At 30.2% G+C, this 22,469-nt stretch overlaps 3 protein-coding genes across 4 annotated transcripts; all 3 read left to right on the forward strand.

The window, feature by feature from the left end:
• Positions 1-3,483: 3,483 nt before the first annotated feature.
• Positions 3,484-7,758, forward strand: LOC137819661 (cyanogenic beta-glucosidase). The gene is made up of 13 exons (XM_068623566.2): positions 3,484-3,728; positions 3,835-3,904; positions 4,610-4,668; positions 4,771-4,846; positions 4,938-5,015; positions 5,117-5,204; positions 5,302-5,557; positions 5,771-5,886; positions 6,334-6,551; positions 6,666-6,697; positions 6,815-6,917; positions 7,049-7,157; positions 7,390-7,758. Exons 1-13 carry the CDS (start codon positions 3,552-3,554, stop codon positions 7,559-7,561), a joined length of 1,554 nt encoding a protein of 517 aa, XP_068479667.1. The 5' UTR covers positions 3,484-3,551; the 3' UTR covers positions 7,562-7,758.
• A 2,264-nt stretch (positions 7,759-10,022) lies between these two features.
• LOC137819669 (cyanogenic beta-glucosidase) lies at positions 10,023-15,179 on the forward strand. 2 transcript variants are annotated; one of them, XM_068623574.2, is made up of 13 exons: positions 10,023-10,530; positions 11,157-11,226; positions 11,916-11,974; positions 12,099-12,174; positions 12,255-12,332; positions 12,441-12,528; positions 12,647-12,902; positions 13,131-13,246; positions 13,719-13,936; positions 14,192-14,223; positions 14,340-14,442; positions 14,556-14,664; positions 14,914-15,179. In XM_068623574.2, the coding sequence occupies exons 1-13, from the start codon at positions 10,363-10,365 to the stop codon at positions 15,083-15,085; spliced, it is 1,545 nt and encodes a 514-aa protein (XP_068479675.1). In that variant the 5' UTR covers positions 10,023-10,362; the 3' UTR covers positions 15,086-15,179. The 2 variants fall into 2 exon arrangements, 1 of the variants encoding a protein (XP_068479675.1); XR_016517279.1 differs by lacking the exon at positions 14,192-14,223 and having other exon boundaries at positions 10,213-10,530.
• Positions 15,180-17,756: 2,577 nt separating this feature from the next.
• LOC137819673 (beta-glucosidase 12) lies at positions 17,757-21,743 on the forward strand. Its single transcript, XM_068623589.2, has 13 exons — positions 17,757-18,103; positions 18,271-18,340; positions 18,995-19,053; positions 19,315-19,390; positions 19,474-19,551; positions 19,647-19,734; positions 19,843-20,020; positions 20,174-20,289; positions 20,368-20,591; positions 20,730-20,761; positions 20,900-21,002; positions 21,105-21,213; positions 21,298-21,743. The coding sequence occupies exons 1-13, from the start codon at positions 17,921-17,923 to the stop codon at positions 21,467-21,469; spliced, it is 1,488 nt and encodes a 495-aa protein (XP_068479690.1). The 5' UTR covers positions 17,757-17,920; the 3' UTR covers positions 21,470-21,743.
• Positions 21,744-22,469: the final 726 nt, after the last annotated feature.

Raw genomic sequence — 22,469 nt, forward strand, 5'->3', positions numbered from 1 at the left:
ACATAAGTTATAACAAGTTATCTCTTCCAACACAAAACATCTCCATTGTTACAAAATTTCATCTACCTTCTATTCATATATTTAATACACTAACATGATTATACATCATCCATTTGCATTTTCGTGTATCCCTACATTACTTCAAATTGCTTAACTTCAGAGAAGAAACTTAGATGCGTACTATCAAATTCATATCTTTATTCAACTAAAGAAACTTATGCATCTACTATAAATTCATCATTTCCTTGCTCAATATTCTTCCCTTTAGTTTTGATCTCTATAATCTGTCTTCCCACAACTGTCCTTTCTACTACTATACTAGCTTTAACATTTCCTCACCTCTGCTACAGAGTGAGAAGAAACAAAATTAATAGATATATTTAAAGAGATTATTACTATTATTATTATTATTAATAATATTACTATTACTATTGTTAGTACTAATACACAGTTAGTATTTATTTAATTATTATTATTATTATTACTACTGTTATTACATATAAGTATGTTTTAATAATTTTATCAGTAATGTATCGTTTGAATAATAATTTATAAGTGTATTATTATATTTGGATTGAAAAATTTAATAATTGATTAAAATAACTAACTAAAATAAAAATGGGGCATGTTCGCATGGTAATATTTTAACATCTTCAAATGTTTCTGAAACGGATTAGCATCAACTCCTTGTTTTATGAAAGTTTGATTGCTTCAAAATTTTGGACAAACTATTATACAGTACATGAACCTACCCACCAAACTATATATGTATTAGAAAAACTTTGAACATGTAAAATATTATTTATTATTGAGATTAGTCTTTTACTGTTGGTTCTAATAGCTGGTTTGGATAGGGATTAAAAACTCTGTTCTTGGTCATCCTTTTTGTTTTTCATGCAACTTGGTGGTCAAAATTAATGTTGTTTTGTCTTTGACCAAACAAGTTAAGATATTAATATTATGTTTATTTTGATGTTAAAAAATGTGGTATAAAAGACAGCCGTCTTTTTTGATAATGGAAAATGAAATTCAGAAATTCAGATAAAAGGTGGAAGGAGTCAACAACATGATTTGTATCAAACAAATCAGTGAGCTAGTGCTTATAGTTTGAATTCAAAATCAAATGATTCAATGTAAATGCACTTTCAGTTTAGTACGAATTGGATTTTAAGTCTAATTCAACTCCATAAAATTAGCTCATGGGGTGAGGTTAACATATTATGGGTGGTCCAATAATGACCTGATAGCGAGGGACCTGATAAGCTCAACAAACACTCGCTACGATAGACTCGAAATGACTATGATACCACATTACGGAGTGGACTTTAAGCCTAACTCAACCCCATAAAACCGACTCATGAGATGAGGTTTGCACCCACTTTATACAATGAAATATCTTGATCTCTAATCGATGTGGGATCTCCAACAATTTTAGAAGATGAGAATGGCGGCTTTTAAGTCCACGCGTGGTGTGAGTTTCTTTTCTAAAACAATGCTTCTTTATGGGTTTAGTTCAGCACATTTAACATCTATGTATGAATGTAATTTTCTGAACAAACTTAGAAATTTGGTGATACGCGTGGTGTAATGAGACGCACTTACATGAAATGTTGCTTATCCTTAAGAAGACTGTCGTGGATTTATACTATTTGTAAAGGTTGCTTCACACTTTCTTTTGAAAATTTGAACTTTTAAACCAATGTATGCAGATGTCTCAAAAGGGTATAATAGGCATAACCTTAATACCTAATTGGTTTTTGTCTCTTAGAGACACAAATCTTATAAAAAACACTTGAAACAGAAGTTTATTTCATGTATGGGTGGTAAGAGTTACTCTCGGAAGAGTGATAAATCGTGTAAAGATTCACAGTCATATACTAAGCAAGCATGCACATATGGTGTTTGTGTTATTGTTATCAAATTAGATTGTTTTTAAGAATGTATGGAAGCATCACTTTGGCTTATAATAATTTTTTTTATCATCCTCAATACAACTTTATTGTGAAGAAATTATGTGATTATAACACGATTTTTGTCATGTTAAGTTAAGTTTGTGTCATTATCATATAAGTAAATAGAAATGGAAGAGAGCATTGGTAGGAAAGTGTGGGAACAATAAAGAAAGAGTGCTTCTTGAGAGAGAGATAGAGTGGGGTTTATAAATTATGTGAGGGTGTATGGTCAAGTGAGTCTATCTACTCTTTTTTTTTTTCTGTATTTCAAAGTTATAGTGCAAAATTTGAGTAGATCATCTCTTTTTCTTTGTTAAAGTGATTTGTCTTTAAGGTTTGAGTCTCTAAAGTAATTATTGTTCATATATTTTATTTATTGTTCATCGATAAAAAAGAGATTCTCATATTTGATTTAACTTCTTTTCTTCATATCACTAATATATAATTAAAGACTAATTTAGAATATAAAGTATAAAATAATTAGTAGTTAAAATTTTTTACTTGCTTTCTTCAAATTACTAATTTATAATTAAAGTTTAATTTTGAATTTAAGATAATTAACTAAAATTTTGTAATTATAATATTAAATATCAATTTAAAAACTACTTTATAAACTTATATTAATAATAGTATAAAGTATTTTAAATATCAATAATTTTTAATTTATAAAAAATAATATCTAATTTAATTAATATAATAACTAATTATTTTTATCATTAAATTAATTGATATTTAATTACTTTTTACTACTTATTTCACTTATAGTCTACTAAACCGACATTAATCAAACAAACATAAATATTTTTACTTATAAAAAATAAAAATAAAAAAGTTAAAGTTGACGAAATCATCTCTATTACTATTTAACATTAAATGACTATTAGTAAAACTAATCTAATACCAATACAAATACTTTATCTTTTAAAAAGTTAAAGTATTTGTTAAAAGGTCAGTGTTCCACTTAAAATTAGTTAAGTTGAATATATATTAGAGTAGATGTGAACTTACATTTTACATAATTTAAAAGTAAATTTAAAAATAATTTTATATTTTTTAAAAGTTTACAAAAATTAACATTTTGTATCGCATAATAATACTTATTTTGGTTTATAATATTATTGCTAGTTTGAGGTTTTATTGTAACATTTATTATGCATCAAAGTACATGAAATTATGAAGATTTCTAACATTTTTATATCATGCCGTAACAAGTATATCAAATTGCCATGATTTATTAGCTTTTATTATATTTTTTCTTCACTATGTTTTAATTTCATTTTTATTTTTTTGTTACATTTGTTTATGTGTTTATGGTAATTTTTAAAAATTATTAAAGGTGAAATAAAAATACAATTTCTGTAAACCACATTGAGGAATCATTGTTTGAGATAAAATTATTTTTTTATAAATAATATATTTTAAAAATCATATTAACTAACATCTATTAATATTTTATTACCATCTTTATCAAAATTATATTAATTAGTTAATTAAATACAATAAATGCATTACATCAAAATATAATCTTTATTCCTACTTTGAATGGAAAAGTAAATCATGTGATAAAGAAGGAGAGCAGAAACACTTACCCGAGTCACGATGATGGCATTGCGTTTGGACTTGTTTCCGTTGCTCTGCGTTTTCTCACTTTTTGTTACCTCCTTCGTCAACATCACTCATTCCAAGGCCATTGCACCCATTCTTGGCGCTTCATTTCTCAACCGGAGCAGTTTTCCCCAAGACTTTGTTTTTGGGGCAGCATCCTCAGCATACCAGGTAAGTCTATCATATTATGTTTTGTTATTGTAATTAATTTTAATCGTCTTATCTTCCAATTTGGTAATTGCTCTCCTTTACTAAGAGACATGGTTTTGCTGTGTAGTATGAAGGTGCTGCAAGGGAAGGTGGAAGAGGACCCAGTATATGGGATACTTTCACTCACAAATACCCACGTGTGTATCTCCTTCACCACTGTTTCATAGTATTATTCATTTTGTTTTTCAGATAAGAGTAAATGCAGTTGTTGCCACTCACTTGGAAAAATGTTTGGAAGTTAGAGAGAACATAATGTTAGCATTAAACTCAAATCGTTATCAGTTTGTTTAGAAATTTGAATAGGTAAATAATTATTACCTTTAATTCTAGTTTTGAATTTTATTTATATTTTGATTGTAAATATAATTTATAGTATAGGTTTTATGAAAAAAAATGTAAAATTTTATAATTCTATTATAAGACTATTTAGAAAGATCGTATTCTTATTGGAAGTAGCATGAAATAAAAGTTATATCCTCTATTCACACTTAATAATACAATTGTTAAGGAATGAAGAAAGTAGGTGTTTTTTAATTGCTCCAGCCTTTTAGAATTTTGGGTTTGTGGGAGTTTGGGAGCAATTTTGGACCCTGTTACACCAACCATGTTATTGCTTGCAATCAAATTCAGAGAAGGTTGATTGGATGTGGCCAGATATCATAGAGATGAAAGTAAAGGAGAGGATTCGTGGAGAATTCTATTGCTGATAACTACTAACTAACTGAATGAGTAGTTTTCCAGCTGTATGTGTTGAGTGTGGTTTCTTGTAGTACTTGATATAACTATAAATTGCACAATTACATGTATAATTTCAACTTATTTATCAATGAAATGCCGTGCAGAAAAAATAAAAGATGGAAGTAATGGAGATGTAGCAGACGACTCATATCATCGGTACAAGGTATATATGGTTTCAAATAGTAGTACTAGATAAGTGGTTTTCATATGAATGAAATATATAACTAATATATATAGTCATGATACATTGGGGCACATGTTTTAGGAGGATATTGGAATCATGAAGTACATGAATTTGGATGCTTATAGATTTTCCATTTCTTGGTCTAGGATTCTACCGAGTAAGTTAAGTTCTATTTATATTCTACCCAAATAATTTATTTCTCTAGTTTGTGTTTCGTGACATACTATTAACATATAACTTATCTGCAGAAGGAAAGCTTAGTGCAGGTGTAAACCAAGAAGGAATAAACTACTACAACAACCTTATCAATAAGCTAATGGCTAATGGTCATAATTGATTAAAATTTATTTCCTTATTTAACTCTTTACATTGCTTTAGTATCATGTCCATAGGGTTGTCACTCAAATGATCATCGTGAATCATGCAGGTCTGCAACCATATGTCACCCTTTTTCATTGGGACGTTCCCCAAGCGTTAGAGGATGAGTATGGGGGTTTCTTAAACCGTCACATTGTGTGAGTGACTCCAATTTCCACCTAGAGCTATAATTGATTGATAAACATTGAAGAGATAATGATTTGATAAACATATATAATTCATATGAGCATGCAGAGATGATTTTAGGGACTATGCTGAAGTTTGCTTCAAGGAATTTGGAGATAGGGTGAAACATTGGATTACTTTGAATGAACCAAGGAGTGTGAGCAAGAATGGCTATGCAAATGGTAGGTTTGCACCTGGTCGGTGTTCTGATTGGTTAAAACTGAACTGCACTGGTGGTGATTCCGGAACTGAGCCCTATTTGACTTCACACTACCAACTTCTTGCTCATGCTGCTGCTGCCAAACTGTATAAGACCAAGTATCAGGTCCTCTGTATTCTTGAGTGTTTTAATTTTAAATCTCCAAATATGTCCTGAAATTTAGATAACATGAGACTTGAACTTTTCTAATAGAGGGTCAATGAGTATAAAACCCAAACGTAATTTCTTTTTTGCTGACGGACCATGCTAATTTTCATGTAAAGTTATTGGATGCTGTTAGTAACTAAATTGCCAAAATATTTGAAAATATGTATGCAGGCATCTCAAAAGGGTTTAATAGGGATTACCTTGAATTCTGACTGGTACGTTCCGGTTTCAATAGAGAAATCTGATCGAGATGCTGCACGTCGAGGCCTTGACTTCATGTTTGGATGGTAAGGTTATACTCAACTTTTTGAAGGAAACGAAAATGGACAGAGACGATATTTATCATTGAAAATATGATCATGGCATGAATGCTGGTATACTACTCCATCATGTAAGAAAAATGTGGACCAACAAGATTATTTGGCTATGCAATTATGAAATGTTACTGTAAAGGCATTGATCGCCATTAGTGGATGATATCACTTAGATTGATGTGTGGTACTCATCTTAATGTGGTGTGATATGTGCTGTTTAGACAAATTATATCTCTTCTCCGAAACCTGTATAAAAATAATTTGATTGTATATTACTTAGGAATTCAAATTAACTACACTTGAGTTTAAAAGAAACACTCTTAAGTCTAACCAGCTAGATTCGAAAGTAGTGATGTAGCATTTGTGCTGTTTCGGTACTACTTGTTGATTGCATCTACATTTTGCATTTTGTGTTATTAGGTTTATGGAACCACTCACTAAAGGTGAGTATCCAAAGAGCATGCGATCTATGTTGGGAAACCGGCTACCAGAGTTCACCAGAGAAGAGTCCTGGCAACTCAAAGGGTCATTTGATTTTCTGGGCCTAAACTACTACTCATCCTTTTATGCTGCCTATGCACCTCACCAACATGGTGTCAGACCAGCCTTACAAACTGATTCTCTTGTTAATGTTACAAGTAATAATCAAGTTGTTTATATGCCTGAACTAGTTGCTTCTCCTCTAATGAATGGCCATACAGAACTCAAATAAAATTTATTGAAAACGTGGTTTTTTTATTTTTCAATTACAGATCAGCATGATGGCAGGCTCCTTGGTCCAATGGTATGTATTTCATTGGCACCAATGTTACATATCAATGCTTTACATTTTTTACTTTTGTTCACTCTAAAAGACCGTATACAAAATTGTAATTAAACTCTTATTTATAATAATTTCCAGGCTGCTTCTAACTGGTTGTGCATTTATCCACGAGGATTCCGACGACTGTTGCTTTTCATCAAGAAGCACTACAACAACCCTGTAATTTACATTACTGAAAACGGTATGAGACATTTCTTCTCAAACAATAATGTGCATAGTGATGCAATTCTAGTCCTCCATCACATAGTGTAATATTGAAAAAGCTAATGATTCATAAAAAATTAATGAAATTTATGCAAAATTAATTGATAGGTTATGACGAGGTGAACGATCCAACACTTTCACTTGAAGAAAGCCTTAGAGATACATACAGAGTTGATTACTTATACTGGCATCTTTATTATCTTCAAACTGCAATCAAGTAAGTAAGGTTTTGTCATAGTTTTATGCATATAGATTCACAGATTGATGCTATATTTTTTTTTTCATACTTGCTTTTTACATTTACCATTTATAGGAAAAAGGGGGAAAATAATTTTTCTCACATTTTATTTTACTGTAAGAAGTGGGTGTAAAAGAGTAGAAAACTAGTACAGGAGTGAGTGACCGTTTTGGATAATTACTTTGTTTTTGTTGATTTTTATGCATACAAGGGATGGTGTGAATGTAAAGGGATATTTTGTGTGGTCATTGCTGGATAACTTGGAGTGGGACTCTGGCTATAGTGTGCGATTTGGACTCGTCTTTGTGGATTTCAAAGATGGCTTGAAAAGATACCCCAAATTCTCGGCACATTGGTTCAAGAATTTCCTCAGTAAATCTTAGTATGACATATATATATATATATATAGATAGATAGAGCATGGTTCAAATTATCAACACAATTTCTACCCTATGCCTCTTCTTTCTTATTATACCATGCTCAGTTGTTTCATTTATAAACTCAGACTTACATTCCTAACAAAGTTTGTATTTTTACACTGATTAAATTCATAGTAGATCTAAACACACTTTAATTATCACTGATGGATCACTTTAAAATCCGTAGTATATAGAAAAAAGCTTGATTTTAAAATTTAATGTATAACTTGTCAGTTTTCATTTTGTATGGACTTCAGAATCATTCATCAATGTTTTATAACATTCACTGTCAATATACAACTCAAGATAAATTAATCTTAATACTATATGGAATTAAATAGTAAAATTAAAAATGTATATATAGAACTACAATTAAGGTATTAATACAATATAATATCATTTTGTATAAAACATTTTTTATACAATTGGTGAAGATATAAGATATGTGTTCCAAGAACTAATAGAACTACTTGATTCGGGAAAAACTTCACTGTCAGAATAAGGAGGTATAAAAAGAATATTATAAGTAAAGGGAAAAAAAGAAAATGATAGAGCATGAAGGCAAAACAAGACAAACTAAAACTACTCACAAAAGTTATTGTGAGCTATAAAAAGAAAATGAAAATGAAAACAATTTAGCTCAAATTAGGGTCAAAATCGGTAAAAAAAACAGAAATTAAGGAAATACAGAAAAATTATTCGCAAAAGCTAATTCCCCCTAAACATAACAAATCTTCAATTGTAAATAAAGAATAATAAATATAGGAAAATGGAAAAGAAATGGCATAGCATCGAATGGGTGAAGTAAGACGAACAAAAGCTATTCATCATATACTATTATGAGTTAAAAGGAAATGAAAATCACCAAAGAGAAAAACAAAACCTTACCCAGTTCAAGATCATATGAAAATGAAATAGAATAAGCCAAATTTACAATCCCTTTATGCATTATACTCAAACACAATTCATTAAAGAAATTAACCCAAACAACTTACCCATAAAACTCGAAAGAACTACTCAATTGTCGATTCCAACTCCTGAAATGAAAAAAAAAAAAAAAACATGAGAATATTTCAAATGTAAAAAGGCAATAAGCAAATGAAAAGAAAGGACAAAAGAGAATGACATCTAAAAGAAATTATACTGATAATATAGACAGTTATGAGTTATGTTATGAAGAGAAATGAATATCACAAAAGAAAAAAAAAAATAAACTTTTCTCAAATCAGGGTTGTGAGAAAAAAAAAGTGAAAATGAAAAAAAAAATTGTAATATCAATATACATTATACTCAAACACACTTCATATAGAAAAAATTTGATCCAAAAAAACCTTACTCGAACAAGTTAGTAAAATGAAATAAAAAAAATTGTCATCAAAATACTTCAAATAAAAGAAAACTAATCTATACATAATAGAGATGGGAGAAGACTCTCAAGATAAGTTTAAACACGTGTCCTCTCCACAAAATTTCGGAAAAAAAATAAAAAACATTTAATAATAAAAGTAGAAAATATTTCACCAATCAACACAACACACCTATACAAATCAAAACATGTCACGTAACACTTTCTAAAAGACACTTTTTTCTCTCTCTCATTTTGTTTCGATTTCCTTCTCTCATATTTTGTTTTCTCCATTCTCTTTGAAACTCTCTTTTCTTTGAAACCCTAATGACAACACTTCCGCCCTCGCTTCTCTCCTTTCCTTTACTTATTTTCACCATTTTGGCAACTCTGTCACTCATATGAAACTTCTGAAGGGTTCAGTGCTTCACAGTTGGCCCAAAAGCAATGTCTTCAGAATCGAGGATTAGGGTTTCGTTCTTCTCTCAACAAAGCTTAAATTGGGGTCTTTTCTGCAACTGTGTTTGATAGCGAAGGATTTCCTAAGATCTTTTGCACAATCGTATAATAATAAATAAAACAATAATCAATAAAAGAAACAAATAAATTTTAAATTAAATGAATATTAAATATAAAGATATAAAAAATATATTAAATATCAAGATATAAAAATAAATTTAAATATAAATATTAAATAATTAAATAAATTAAATAATTAAAATCAATTAGATTAAATATTAAATAAGCATGGTATGAATGGATATTTGAATTGGAATTGATCGATTGAAATGAGAGTGATTATTATGTGTATCGGTATGGGCAATGTTTATGTGTATTATGTGTATTGGTATTTAGAAAAAATTTGTTTTTAATTATTTATTTATTTCTTTTATATCTTTATCTTTATATTTTATTCATTTAATTTAAAATTTATTTGTTTTTTTTATTTATTATTCTTTTATTTATTATTATATGATTGTGAAAATTTCTTTTATTTATTATACGTGCTAGAAATTTCCTTTAGATTAATAATTGAAATTCTGAATCGGATTTATAAAACTGTGTTAGAAAAGTAGAATTTCCCTTACACATTACAGGAAAACAGCAGAGTGAAGAAAATTGGAGTACAGAGCCGCTCACGACACAACAAACCACGATGCCACAGTCCTAAATTATTGACTGACGTTACTGTCTAAAGTTCAAAATTCCACCCTACGTGTCCAAACGAAAATGGCCTTGGCTTTATCCCTGCTTTTGAATCAAGAAAAGAGAACCAAAACTGAATGATAAAATTTCCTGAATCAAACAACAAAGTCGCTGGTTTTCTTTTGTTTGTATTACAACAGAAACTGAAATTATGTAAAGGTGCCAACTGTAGAGCACAGTATCACTTACCTTAACTTCACTTTGTGAATTACGTATGGTAATCACAATGAACATGTTTTCGCTGCTCTGCGTTTTTGTTACCTCCTCCATCATCACCCTCACTCACTCCAAGGCCGTTCCACCCATTCTTGACGTTTCTTACCTCAACCGGAGCAGTTTCCCCAAAGGCTTTGTTTTCGGGACAGCATCCGCTTCATACCAGGTACATCATAATATATCATAGTACTTTTAACGCAAGATCTAGAATCTAATACCATTTTATTTTATGATATTTTAACTTAATCTTATAAAACATGTTCCTTTCATGAAAATTGGTACTTTTTTAACTGCATGTTTCGTTGCATGTTTTGTTTAAAGATGCACTTTCTAAATTTCAAAACAAAATTGCGCATTCTGATGCATGAATTGAAAAGTAAAGATGTGTTGTTTTTGGTGTATGCCTATTATGAAACTATAGTACAAGTTTATAAACTTGCTACTTGTTCGTCATTCAATATTCAAAATATCTTCTCGTATCATCGAGATTTTCTAACTAGTATGAAACTAGAGATATTTATGTTTGGTTCAACTTTTATTAAAATAAACTTTAATATTATTTTAAAAAGTTAACTTTAAATTTAACTCAATCTTACCTTAAAAAAACATGATTTATTCTATTTACTAGATACGAATAGTAGTAGGATCTCCAATATAAATATTCCGTGTTATTTACTCTATTTTGTTTCATTATTAGTTTGTCATTTAATTTGTATCATCTTGTTCATCCTCGAGAGCAATTACCATCATTATGTATTCGGAAGGTATGAGAAAGATAATTTTGTCGTGTAGTATGAAGGTGCTGCAAGGGAAGATGGAAAAGGACCGAGTATATGGGATACTTTCACTCACAAATATCCAGGTATATTTCTCCTCCAATAGTTCTGTCAATATTTTTTTTTCAAATAAGTATGTGTTTTTTAAGGTTCATTTTGAAAGTAAAAAAGATTCATTATATCTTAAATATAATTCACAGTGGATTTGGAAGAGGATAAGTCTGTTCTGTATGCATGTCACATCCTTCCTGCAATTTTCATTTACTTTTGTGCAACCTACTAGCATTTCTCCATTGATAATATATGTGCACTTGGTGCTGGATCATGTTTGAGGGTCTCTTTGAGAATAAAGTTGTTGAATTATAATATAGTTTATTGAATAATAGATCCTAGTTATTTAACAAGAGAGCCCATCCATTTATATAGTCTTCTAATTGCTCATCGAACTGCATTATTTGCTATGCAGGGTTTTCTGGAGATTGATTTGAGATTTATGAAAATTATGTGTATTTGGTTTAGATGATTTTTTATGATTTATAGAAGAAATCTTGAAAGAGAGAAAATAAAGAGTGGAATGAGAAGAGAGAGATGGATTTGTTGAAATTATTGAATGAATTACTAATTTACTTCTATATTCAATATTTAATTTTTTTAAATAATTTTTTTTATTAGAATTTCATTTAATTCTTAGCTGAAACTTACCATAACTAATAACCTACAAATTGCCTAATTAAATGTCCAATATCTACTTATTTATGAATGAAATGGCATGCAGAAAAAGTAAAAGATCGGAGTACTGGAGACGTAACGACAGACCAATATCATCGGTATAAGGTACATATGGTTTCAATAATAGAAATACATGTTTTAATAAGAATAAAAACTTATAACTGTTCGAAATCTCAAAATGTAAACATCATCTTATGATGAGTCATGAAAACTAGTTCACATGTTTTAGGAGGATGTTGGAATCATGAAGGGCATGAATTTGGATGCTTATAGATTCTCCATTTCTTGGCCTAGGGTATTACCGAGTAAGTCAAGTTTATAAGCATTTTTTCTTCGTTCGTACTTCATAGTAACTTTTTATTAATGTCTTATGAGTTATTTGCAGAAGGAAAGCTCTCTGCAGGAGTAAACAAGGCAGGAATAAACTACTACAATAACCTCATCAACCAGCTATTGAAGAATGGTCATAATTCATTAATATTTTTATTTATCATGTAACTCTTTAATTGTGCTAGTATATCATATCTATATATGGGGTCGTTAGTCATAATAATAATCGTGAATAATGCAGGTATGGAACCATATGTGACCCTTTTTCATTGGGACGTTCCCCAGGCCTTGGACGATGAGTATGGTGGTTTTTTAAGCCCTCACATTGTGTGAGTAGCCCCAGTTTCCACTGTATAATTAACTGAGGAACATTGTATCACTATTGAGGGAAAGGATTTGGTGAATCTAATAAACTGATAAATTTATATGATTCATATGAGTATGCAGAGATGATTTTAGGGACTTCGCTGAACTATGCTTCAAGGAATTTGGTGATAGGGTGAAACATTGGATTACTTTGAATGAACCAAGCACTGTGGCCTTCGATGGTTATACAGTTGGAGATCATGCACCAGGTCGGTGTTCTGATTGGCAAAAACTGAATTGCACAGGTGGTGATTCAGGAACTGAGCCATATTTGGTTTCGCACTATCTACTTCTTTCTCATGCTGCTGCTGCTAACTTGTACAAGACCAAGTATCAGGTTCTCAACACTCTTGAACTGTTTTATATCACCAAATGCTTTTTAAAACCCAGAAATCAATATTTATATCTTGAATTTGAAACATGAGAATTGAATTTTTCTACTAGAAGGGTTCAACCACTTGTCAATTCTTTTTTTGGTGGAGGACCATGCTTTGTTTTCATGTTCCAAATTATTGAATTCTCTAGGAGAGTAAATAGCCAAAATATTGGAAAATTGTGTATGCAGGAATCACAAAAGGGTTTAATAGGGATTACCTTGAACAGTGACTGGTATTTGCCGGCTAGTGATGACATAGCAGATATGGACGCTGCCCGTCGAGCCCTTGACTTCAGGTTTGGGTGGTAAGATTATACTTATACTCGACTATTCATAGCTTGAAAGGAGAGTATATTGAGAGAGACACTATTTATTTTTGAAAATGTGAGAATGGTTTGATTTATAATGGTACACTACTCCATTAAGAATGTAGACCAACAACAGTATGCAATTATGTGATCTAATTTTAACTATCAATCATTCGTCATTACTAATTACAATTAGCAGATGATACCACTTATAAGATTGATGTATTTGTACTTATCTTTATGTCAGATGATTTGGGCTATTTACACAAATTATATGCATGCTCTGACGCCTGTATAAAATTGAAAGTAAAATTTGTATTAACTCAATTGAGTTTAAAAAGAAACATATTGATCTCTAACCAGCTGGATTCAAATGTAATGATATGTCATTTGTGCTATTAGGAAATTAAAAAATTGTGTTGCAGTGTGCTTGTTCTTGATGACTTCTTCATTTTGCATTTCTGGTTAGGTATATGGATCCTCTGACAAAAGGTGAGTATCCAACAAGCATGCGACATTTGGTGGGAAACCGTCTACCAAGGTTCTCCAAAGAAGAAGCTAAACAACTTAAGGGGTCGTTTGATTTTCTGGGTCTAAACCACTATTCAACCTTTTATGCTGCCAATGCACCTGATCTACGTGGTTCCAAACCATCCCTACTGAAGGATTCTCTTGCTAATGTTACAAGTAAGTATCATCTTTTTCATACATCTGCACCAGTTGCTTTATTTCTATTGAATTTTCAAACAAGAAATTATTAGATGATCTGAGATCATGAAGTCATCAATCTCTAGTGCATTTTTTGTAGATTGCAACATATAACTATGTGCCATGTAGACATTAGATTAATCGAGATAACATAATCTGAGACAGCAGAGTCTCAAACTACATAGTATTTATTACTTACGAATTATGTTTGAAAACATCCTTTTTTAATGACAGATCAGCATGACGGCCGGATCCTTTGTCCATTAGTATGTATTTCATCTTTTCATTGGCTTACGTTACATATCAATGCTTTAGTTACCTTTTATACTTCAAAAGATCACATATACAGAAAATGCTAAGAGAACACTACAATAATTTGCAGGCTGCTTCGAACTGGCTATGCGTTTATCCACGAGGATTACGACAGCTATTGGTTTACATCAAGAAGAATTACAACAATCCCGTAATTTACATTACTGAAAATGGTAATAACTCAGTCATACGTTCGTTTGTAGGATAATTTTGTTCATAGGTAACAAATTGATAATTTCATTACAGAAAAACAAGCTAATCAAAATCCAACAAAATTAATTGACAGGTTTTGATGAGTTCAATGATCCAACACTATCACTTGAAGAAAAGCTTTTAGATACCAACAGAGTTGATTACTTATATCGTTATCTTTATTATGTTAAAATGGCAATCAGGTAAGTAATGTTGTATCAGAAGAGCATGGCCTCTTTCCTTTTGTTGATTATTTGCTTTCTGCATTTTACTTCACAGTATTGTTAATGCTATACTTGTTTTTCACATTTCCTTTTACATTTACCTTTAATAGGAAAAGGGTTCTTTCTCCCTTTTTATTATGAAAATGTAAAAGGGAAAGTTTAGAAAACTAGTATAGGAGTAAATATTTTGGTTAATTCTTGTGTTTTATGAGTTTTTTTGTTCACTAGGGATGGTGTGAAGGTGAAAGGATATTTTGTATGGTCATTTCTGGACAACATGGAGTGGAACTCTGGCTATACTGTGCGATTTGGATTCATCTTTGTGGATTTCAAAAACGGTTTGAAAAGATACCCAAAACTCTCAGCACAATGGTTCAAGAACTTTCTCAGCAGATCTTAGTTAAACAAGTATATTCACTAGGTTCTAAATAAAATGAATTATGCAACTAAGGTTTTAAAGTAATGTGAAATTTTGTGATATCAGATTCTAGCTAGCATTGAATTCTGCTGCTTTATAGCCCTTTTCCCTTCCTAATTCTTTCTCTCATGTCTGTTTTAATTCTGAGCCCTCTCATCAAAATGTGTTACATTCTTCATTTACAACCAGAAAATTATTTCCAAATTCTTATTTTAAAAATAAAACAAAAACAAACTTTCCTTCACTGTAAAATGCATTTTCCAAATAATTTTATACAAAAATTAACAATTTTAATTTTATCTAAATAAAAATAATGTTACGTTTTTTAACGAAAAAAATAGCATTTTCAATCTTGCGTTAACTTTGAAAACTCTTTTTGAAACATTTTTTGAAATTTCCTAAAATACAATAAAATCAAATTTGTGTGATTGATAGAACTAAGAAAACAAATGGTCCGACCGGCTTAACCAGTCAACTGGGCAATTGTTTTCTGCACCCTATATTTTTGAACTTGCATCCAACACAATTTCAAAAATAATTCCGAAAACATCCTTTATTTTGGAAATAAAAATCCGAAATTAAAAATAATGCATTTTGGAAAAGTAAATCTGAAAAAGATTATTATGTTCTGAATATAAAATTATGAAAACAAAAATCAAAATCTCATTCCAAATAAAAAAATTTAGAATTTAAAATAATACATTCCAGAACAATTTATCTGTAAGAGATTATTGTGTTTCAGAAAAAAAAATCCAAAATATAATTTTATATGTACTCTATTTTTTAAGGGTATTTTTGTCTTTTTCCTTGTAATTAGGTGCAGCAGTATAGTACAGGAAGCAATTGCCTTGTATCTGTCCACGGCCCATATTTAAATGGGCAAAACAAAAATGGTCCAATCTAATCCTATATTCGGCGAACAGGTCATTTTATTCTGATTTAAAACAAAATAAAAATAAAAAATCTAATTTTAAAATAATTCTAAATTTTAAAAAATGGAAATATAATTCTAAATTTAAAAAAAAATAATCTTTAAAATTTTGGTCACATGAATTAAATCAATAATAATTTTTAGATGTAGTATTTTGATATATAAATTTGAACATATATTTTTTACAGAAATAATACTATTTTTAATATATTTAAAACTATATGGTTATTTTTCAAAATAATTCAGATCCTACAAGTTAATTCATGTTCAATGGGTTGAACTGAACCACTATTTTTAAATTTCACACTACATTTTACTGGATATCCTAATTTGTCCATTGAATCCTCCTATTTCATCATATCCAATGGTTAATAAATCCACACATTTTTAATAAAAAAATTGTAAATAAGTCGACACACTAATAATTAAGTAATTTCTTCCCATCGCTCATACCCTTGAAAAGTAAAAGCTTTTAAATATTTTATTAGATAATTTTAGTACTTTTATTTGAAAAGTTTTTATTTGCAAAAACTTATTACTGAATAAACAACTAATCAGATAATCTAATTGTTTTTATCCTTCTATTACATATTTTTTTTACTGATTAAATGAAGTAACCACTAATTAGTAACCTAGCGCCAACAGTTCATTATTATTAAAATAAATCTTCTTAAGATTGTAAAGTATTTAACAATTAGCTTCATAATAATTTAACTATTAACTAAGCCCCAAGTATAACTAGATAAATAATCTAAAAACAAATAATAATTTTTTAAATATTAAACAAATCAAATTACTTGCAAAAATTAAAATAATAACTAAATAGTAATCCAACACCTTCATCAGAACAACTTTTCACCCATCACCATTTTCTGACCCGCATTCCAAGAGTTAGAGATGCGTGGGTGACCCGCTGAAACAATTTTTTATAATTATAATTAAAATACAATATTTAATTAAAATATTAGAACAAGAGATTGAATTTTTTTTATTGTTTCAACTATATGGTATTATAATTTAAATTTGAATGATTAACTCTTAGGTAATGTTAATTTTAAAAATTATTATATTTTTTTTTAAGTCTTATTATTATGCCATAATATATTAAAAATTATTATGTTAACTGTTGTTTCAATATAAAAGATATGGAATATCTTAAGAGAAAAGTTGTATTTAAGATGAAATAATTTTACAATTTTATAATGACAAATTTTATTTTTAAATCTTATTTTCTATCAACACAGTCTCATAATACTAAGATAATAAGCTTGTAATATAATAATTGCAATAGAGATATCTCTTAAATTAAGTTTCAATTTTTTATTCTAATTGAATAATTTAATATATAAAAGTAGTAATTCTTATAATTTATTTAATTAGAAATTTTGGTGTGTGTGAAAGGTATGATAGATCTTAAAGGTGATATGATAAGGTGGAACTAACAAAAAATAAATTAAAATCGTATACAATACATATGATAAGTATATTATCAAGTATATTCAGTTATGATTAGATTTTTGAGTTTATAGTAGATAGGAATTTCTGACTGTAAATGTTATAGTGATTCTAAGCTTTATTTTTTATACTGAGTTGTAAATTTATTAATTTATTTATTTTAAATTTTATAAAATACGAAGACATGTTTTGAGACGCGCGTGTTTGTTGTAGTTAATAAAAACGACCAAATTTGTTTTATATTGTTTCGTGCAACAAGTGGTGGTCGACATGAATCTTTTAAAAATGTAAAGAAACTGAAAAGCTGCTAATCAGTTTTCTTCTCTGCAACTATTTAATGTTAAGTTGTAACAACTAATCAAATGTTATTAAATCTTATAAAATTGGCTTAATCAACAAAATTAAGCACACACAGAGACACTTCACTGAAGATGAACAAGGATATGGTATTCAATGGCTATCAATGTCTTCTCCTTGTTGGAGTCTTCACTCTCGTTGTAAGCTTCTCCTTTACAATCACACAAGCTGCTGCGCCTGTTCTTGATGTTTCTTCTCTTAATCGAACCAGTTTTCCCCCAGCTTTCATCTTTGGCACTGCCTCCTCAGCCTACCAGGTCAGTATCATTTCATTCATAGACCATTTTCGGTGCTGTTATGATACCTATTATGCTATAATAATGTGAGCAAAATTAGTCTCTAGTAAGAAATCCATGACAGAAAAAAAGTGATTGTGTTAGATTTGTATGCTATAATTAATAGTTGATTTGTGTCTGTGGTGTAGTACGAAGGTGCTGCAAATGAAGGAGGGAGAGGACCAAGTATATGGGATACTTATTCTCATAAATATCCAGGTATCTCTATTTGATAGGTGAATAATTTGGAAGAAAGAGGAAAAGGTGTTTGATTTACCTTATCTGTTTTGGTGGTGTTGGCGTAATTGGTGAAAACTACAGATTTAGTTTAAAGATATCCTTAGTTTGAAAACTCGTTGTCACTGGATCAGATTGCTGGTTGGAAATCCCACATCGATTAGAGATTAGGATATTTCATTATATATAAGTGGGTGCAAACCTCAGAGTCAGTTTTATGAGGTTGAGTTAGACTTAAAGCTCACTTCTTAACATGGTATCAGAGTCATTTCAAGAACCTATCCTAACAGTGTTTTGGGGCTTATCAGACCACTCGCTATCGGGCCACCCATAACATATCTCACAGTATAAAATTTGTATTAGCTGAAGATAAGGAACATACAGACGGGAGTTTCTCACCTTTTGTGTGTAAAAATTTACTGGTTGTATTGCATTGTCATTTTATGATATGAAAAGGTTCTTCTAACCCCGTTCAAAGTGAAGATCACGACGATTGTCAAGAAAAACATTCATAATTGATTATGTATTTAACAGGGAAAAATTGATAACCATTGTTTCACTCCCTCAGGGCAATGGCAGTTTTCATGTGTCTGGTTTTTTTCATGTAGTAATTGTTGTAATTGTAATTGCAAACAGAAAAGATATCAGATAGAAGCAACGGAGATGTAGCTGTTGATCAATATCATCGCTATAAGGTACCATCCAAACGGATATTGAGATTTATATTATTCTAGTTTTTTTACCAGAAATACTAGTATCTCTCTTGTTGCCTAAAAAGTATTAAATGAGTCTAGTTTCTTATATTTAGTGAATTTTGCTCACTATTTTATGTTATCTTGAATCATTGTTTGGTTGTGTTGTTTCTAATAAGCACATACGCATGCAAGAATGGCTCTTGTTCGAACAGCATTGCATTAGTACTAACTGTTTTTGTATATGTTTTTCATGGGACATAGGAAGATGTTGGGATCATGAAGTATATGAACACTGATGCTTACAGATTCTCCATCTCGTGGTCAAGGATACTGCCAAGTAAGCAAATGTTGGAATCAGTTTCGTGTTTAAAGGTTTCAATCAGTCAATAATTCATTTACACCACTCTGACAAATATGCAGAAGGAAGAATTAGCGCGGGTATAAACCAAGAAGGAATCAAATATTACAACAATCTCATCAACGAACTAGTGGCTAAGGGTCATGCATATAATTCATTCTGTATTCATATATGTGTGTATATATATATTCACGATGTTCATAATCATATATTGATGAGAATGTTATCAATCCAGATATTCTGCCATTTGTGACCCTTTTCCATTGGGATCTTCCCCAAGCCTTAGAAGATGAATACGGTGGCTTCTTAAGCCCTCATATTATGTGAGTTACAAAACAAAAAGTTTCATTCGAGCTAGCTAGAATATTAGACATTAACTATAGATCTTTTCCTGCTTATATAAATTTTCATATACACATTTCTATGTGCAGAAATGATTTCCAAGACTACGCAGAGCTATGCTTTAAGGAATTTGGAGATAGAGTGAGACATTGGATTACTTTTAATGAGCCATGGAGTTACAGTATGGGCTCAGAGCCCTACATGAGCTCACACTACCAACTTCTTGCTCATGCAGCAGCTGTCAAAATTTATAAAACCAATTATCAGGTGCACATGCACTACCAGAAAAGCTTATTTCCTCTTTTTTCTTATTTATTCTGTTTAACTCTTTCCTATTTATGATTGAATTTGTTAGTAGCAGATGTCATGTTCTGCTGTTCATTATGAATGTACAAACTATTAACTTGAGAATGTGAGCAGGCATTTCAAAATGGTTTGATAGGCATCACCTTAAATTGTCACTGGTTTATTCCCTTCTCAAATGACACATTAGATCATCAAGCTGCCCAACGAGCTCTTGATTTCATGTTTGGATGGTAAAGGCTAATTAATGTTGTTAAACTATCTCTTTGAGCCTGCATCATTTTGATGCTTCTAAATTGACTTGATTGCAGGTTTATGCAACCACTTACAAGAGGAAAGTATCCAAAAAGCATGCATTCTTTGCTGGGAAACCGATTACCAAACTTCACTGAAGAGCAATCCAAGCTACTTATTGGCTCGTTTGATTTTATTGGACTCAATTACTACACAACTAATTATGCTGCCCACATATCCCATGCAATTAACAGCACAGGAAATACTAGCTATATCCAGGATACTCGTGTCAATTTTACAAGTAAGAACACCTTGGTGGTTGCAAATCTTAATGAGGAATTATACATCATATGCCTTTTTTTTCTTCTTTATTATGCGAAATTTATGGAAAAACAAAACTCATTGGATGTAAAACAACTTCTGCTATGACTTATGACAGCTGAACGTCACGGGTCACCCATTGGACCAAGAGTACGTAACACTCTCCTTCATTTGCTGTTATAGCTAAAAAATTAGCCATCTCAGTGTACCTCATAAGTAAAATCAAGTGCTTCGTTGGTATGATTTATTTATTTGATGAAATAACAAAGAAAAGTCATTTTTATGCAGGCTGGTTCATCTTGGCTATATGTTTATCCAAGGGGACTTAGAGAACTATTGCTCTACATCAAGATGAAGTATAAAAACCCTGTAATTTACATAACAGAAAATGGTAATACTTTAGTATTCTTCTTTTTATTTTCCATTCTTGTTTTCCTCACAATCCAATCAACCTCTAATAAACTAAAATGGCCACATTTTGCTTAAATTGTAGGCATGGACGAGTCCAATGATCCAACACTATCACTTGAAGAGTCACTCATGGATACTTATAGAATTGACTACTTCTATCGCCATCTTTATTATATTTTGATCTCAATCAAGTAAGTGAAACTCTCTTTACTTGTTCCGTAATTCAAAGTTTATGATGTTAACTCGTTTCTTATTTGTTGGCTTTTGATTTGAAGGAATGGGGTGAAAGTACATGGATACTTTGCATGGTCGCTTCTGGACAACTTTGAATGGAATTCTGGCTACACCTTGCGTTTTGGAGTTAACTTCGTCGATTACAAGGATAATTTGAAAAGACACCAGAAGCTCTCTGCTCATTGGTTCAGGAATTTTCTTCAAAAACAATAGATTCGTTGCATGATGATACCCTATGCTTAATAAGACAAGAACTTGGTCATTAATCAAAAAATTTATTTTAAATTATAAGTACCTAGATCCGTGTTATAATTGTTTCATGCTTTTCTCTATCCTGTTCTTGAATGAGATTCTAGTTAAGCAGTAGTGTTGTTTAGTACTAATTCTGTGGATCTTGAGGACTAAAGGAAGCTCTAAGACATATTCTCATTGGTTCAAGAACATCCTGAAGAAATTCTGGTTGAGGCACCAGTTTATGCGACTATATGTATATCTTATGGTTAATTAAAAACCATATCAGCTTAGGATCACACACAATATCAGTTTGTCAACATGAGAAACATTTATTTTGACAAGTACTTTTTATGAATAGTTACTTGAATAATTTCACCAATGTTATAGATGTTTTTTTCTCTTAATTTTTTTATAAAGATGCACACATATAGGTGTAATGTTTAGAATGCAATCTACTACATAATTAAGAAATTATTATCATCTTTCTAGTTTTGTTTTATCATAAGGAAATTTATATGCAAAATTCAAAAAGCATATAATTAGGACTTATTGTTCTTTGATATATTTTGTATCCTAAGAATTTAACATTCGTTTCAAATATTTTAGTTTTTTTTAAGAAATTACTAATCTGTTACATTTTATAATTCTATAAATTTATTTAATTGTATAATATGTTGATTTATCCTTTTGAAATAAATAATACATCGTGTAAGTATTTATAGAAAAAGTCCATGTATTAATAAAAACAATATCATTCATCTTAGAATATTGTTATGTGTGGTTTTGTAAATCTTAAGGCATGTTAAAAAATAGGAATGTTAAATAAACTTGTAGGTATTATTTAAATTTTGATATTGAGAGGAAATATTCATATTGGCTAGACATGATGATGGAATAGGCCCAAGCTCAGGCCCTAGTTCAAGCCCAACAACTAGGTCCATGGAAAAGAGGATTCAAGAAGATTGGGACTCTGCTACTG

This window comes from Phaseolus vulgaris, chromosome 11 (genome assembly GCF_051622355.1).
Source record: "Phaseolus vulgaris cultivar YP4 chromosome 11, ASM5162235v1, whole genome shotgun sequence".
NCBI lineage: Eukaryota > Viridiplantae > Streptophyta > Magnoliopsida > Fabales > Fabaceae > Phaseolus > Phaseolus vulgaris.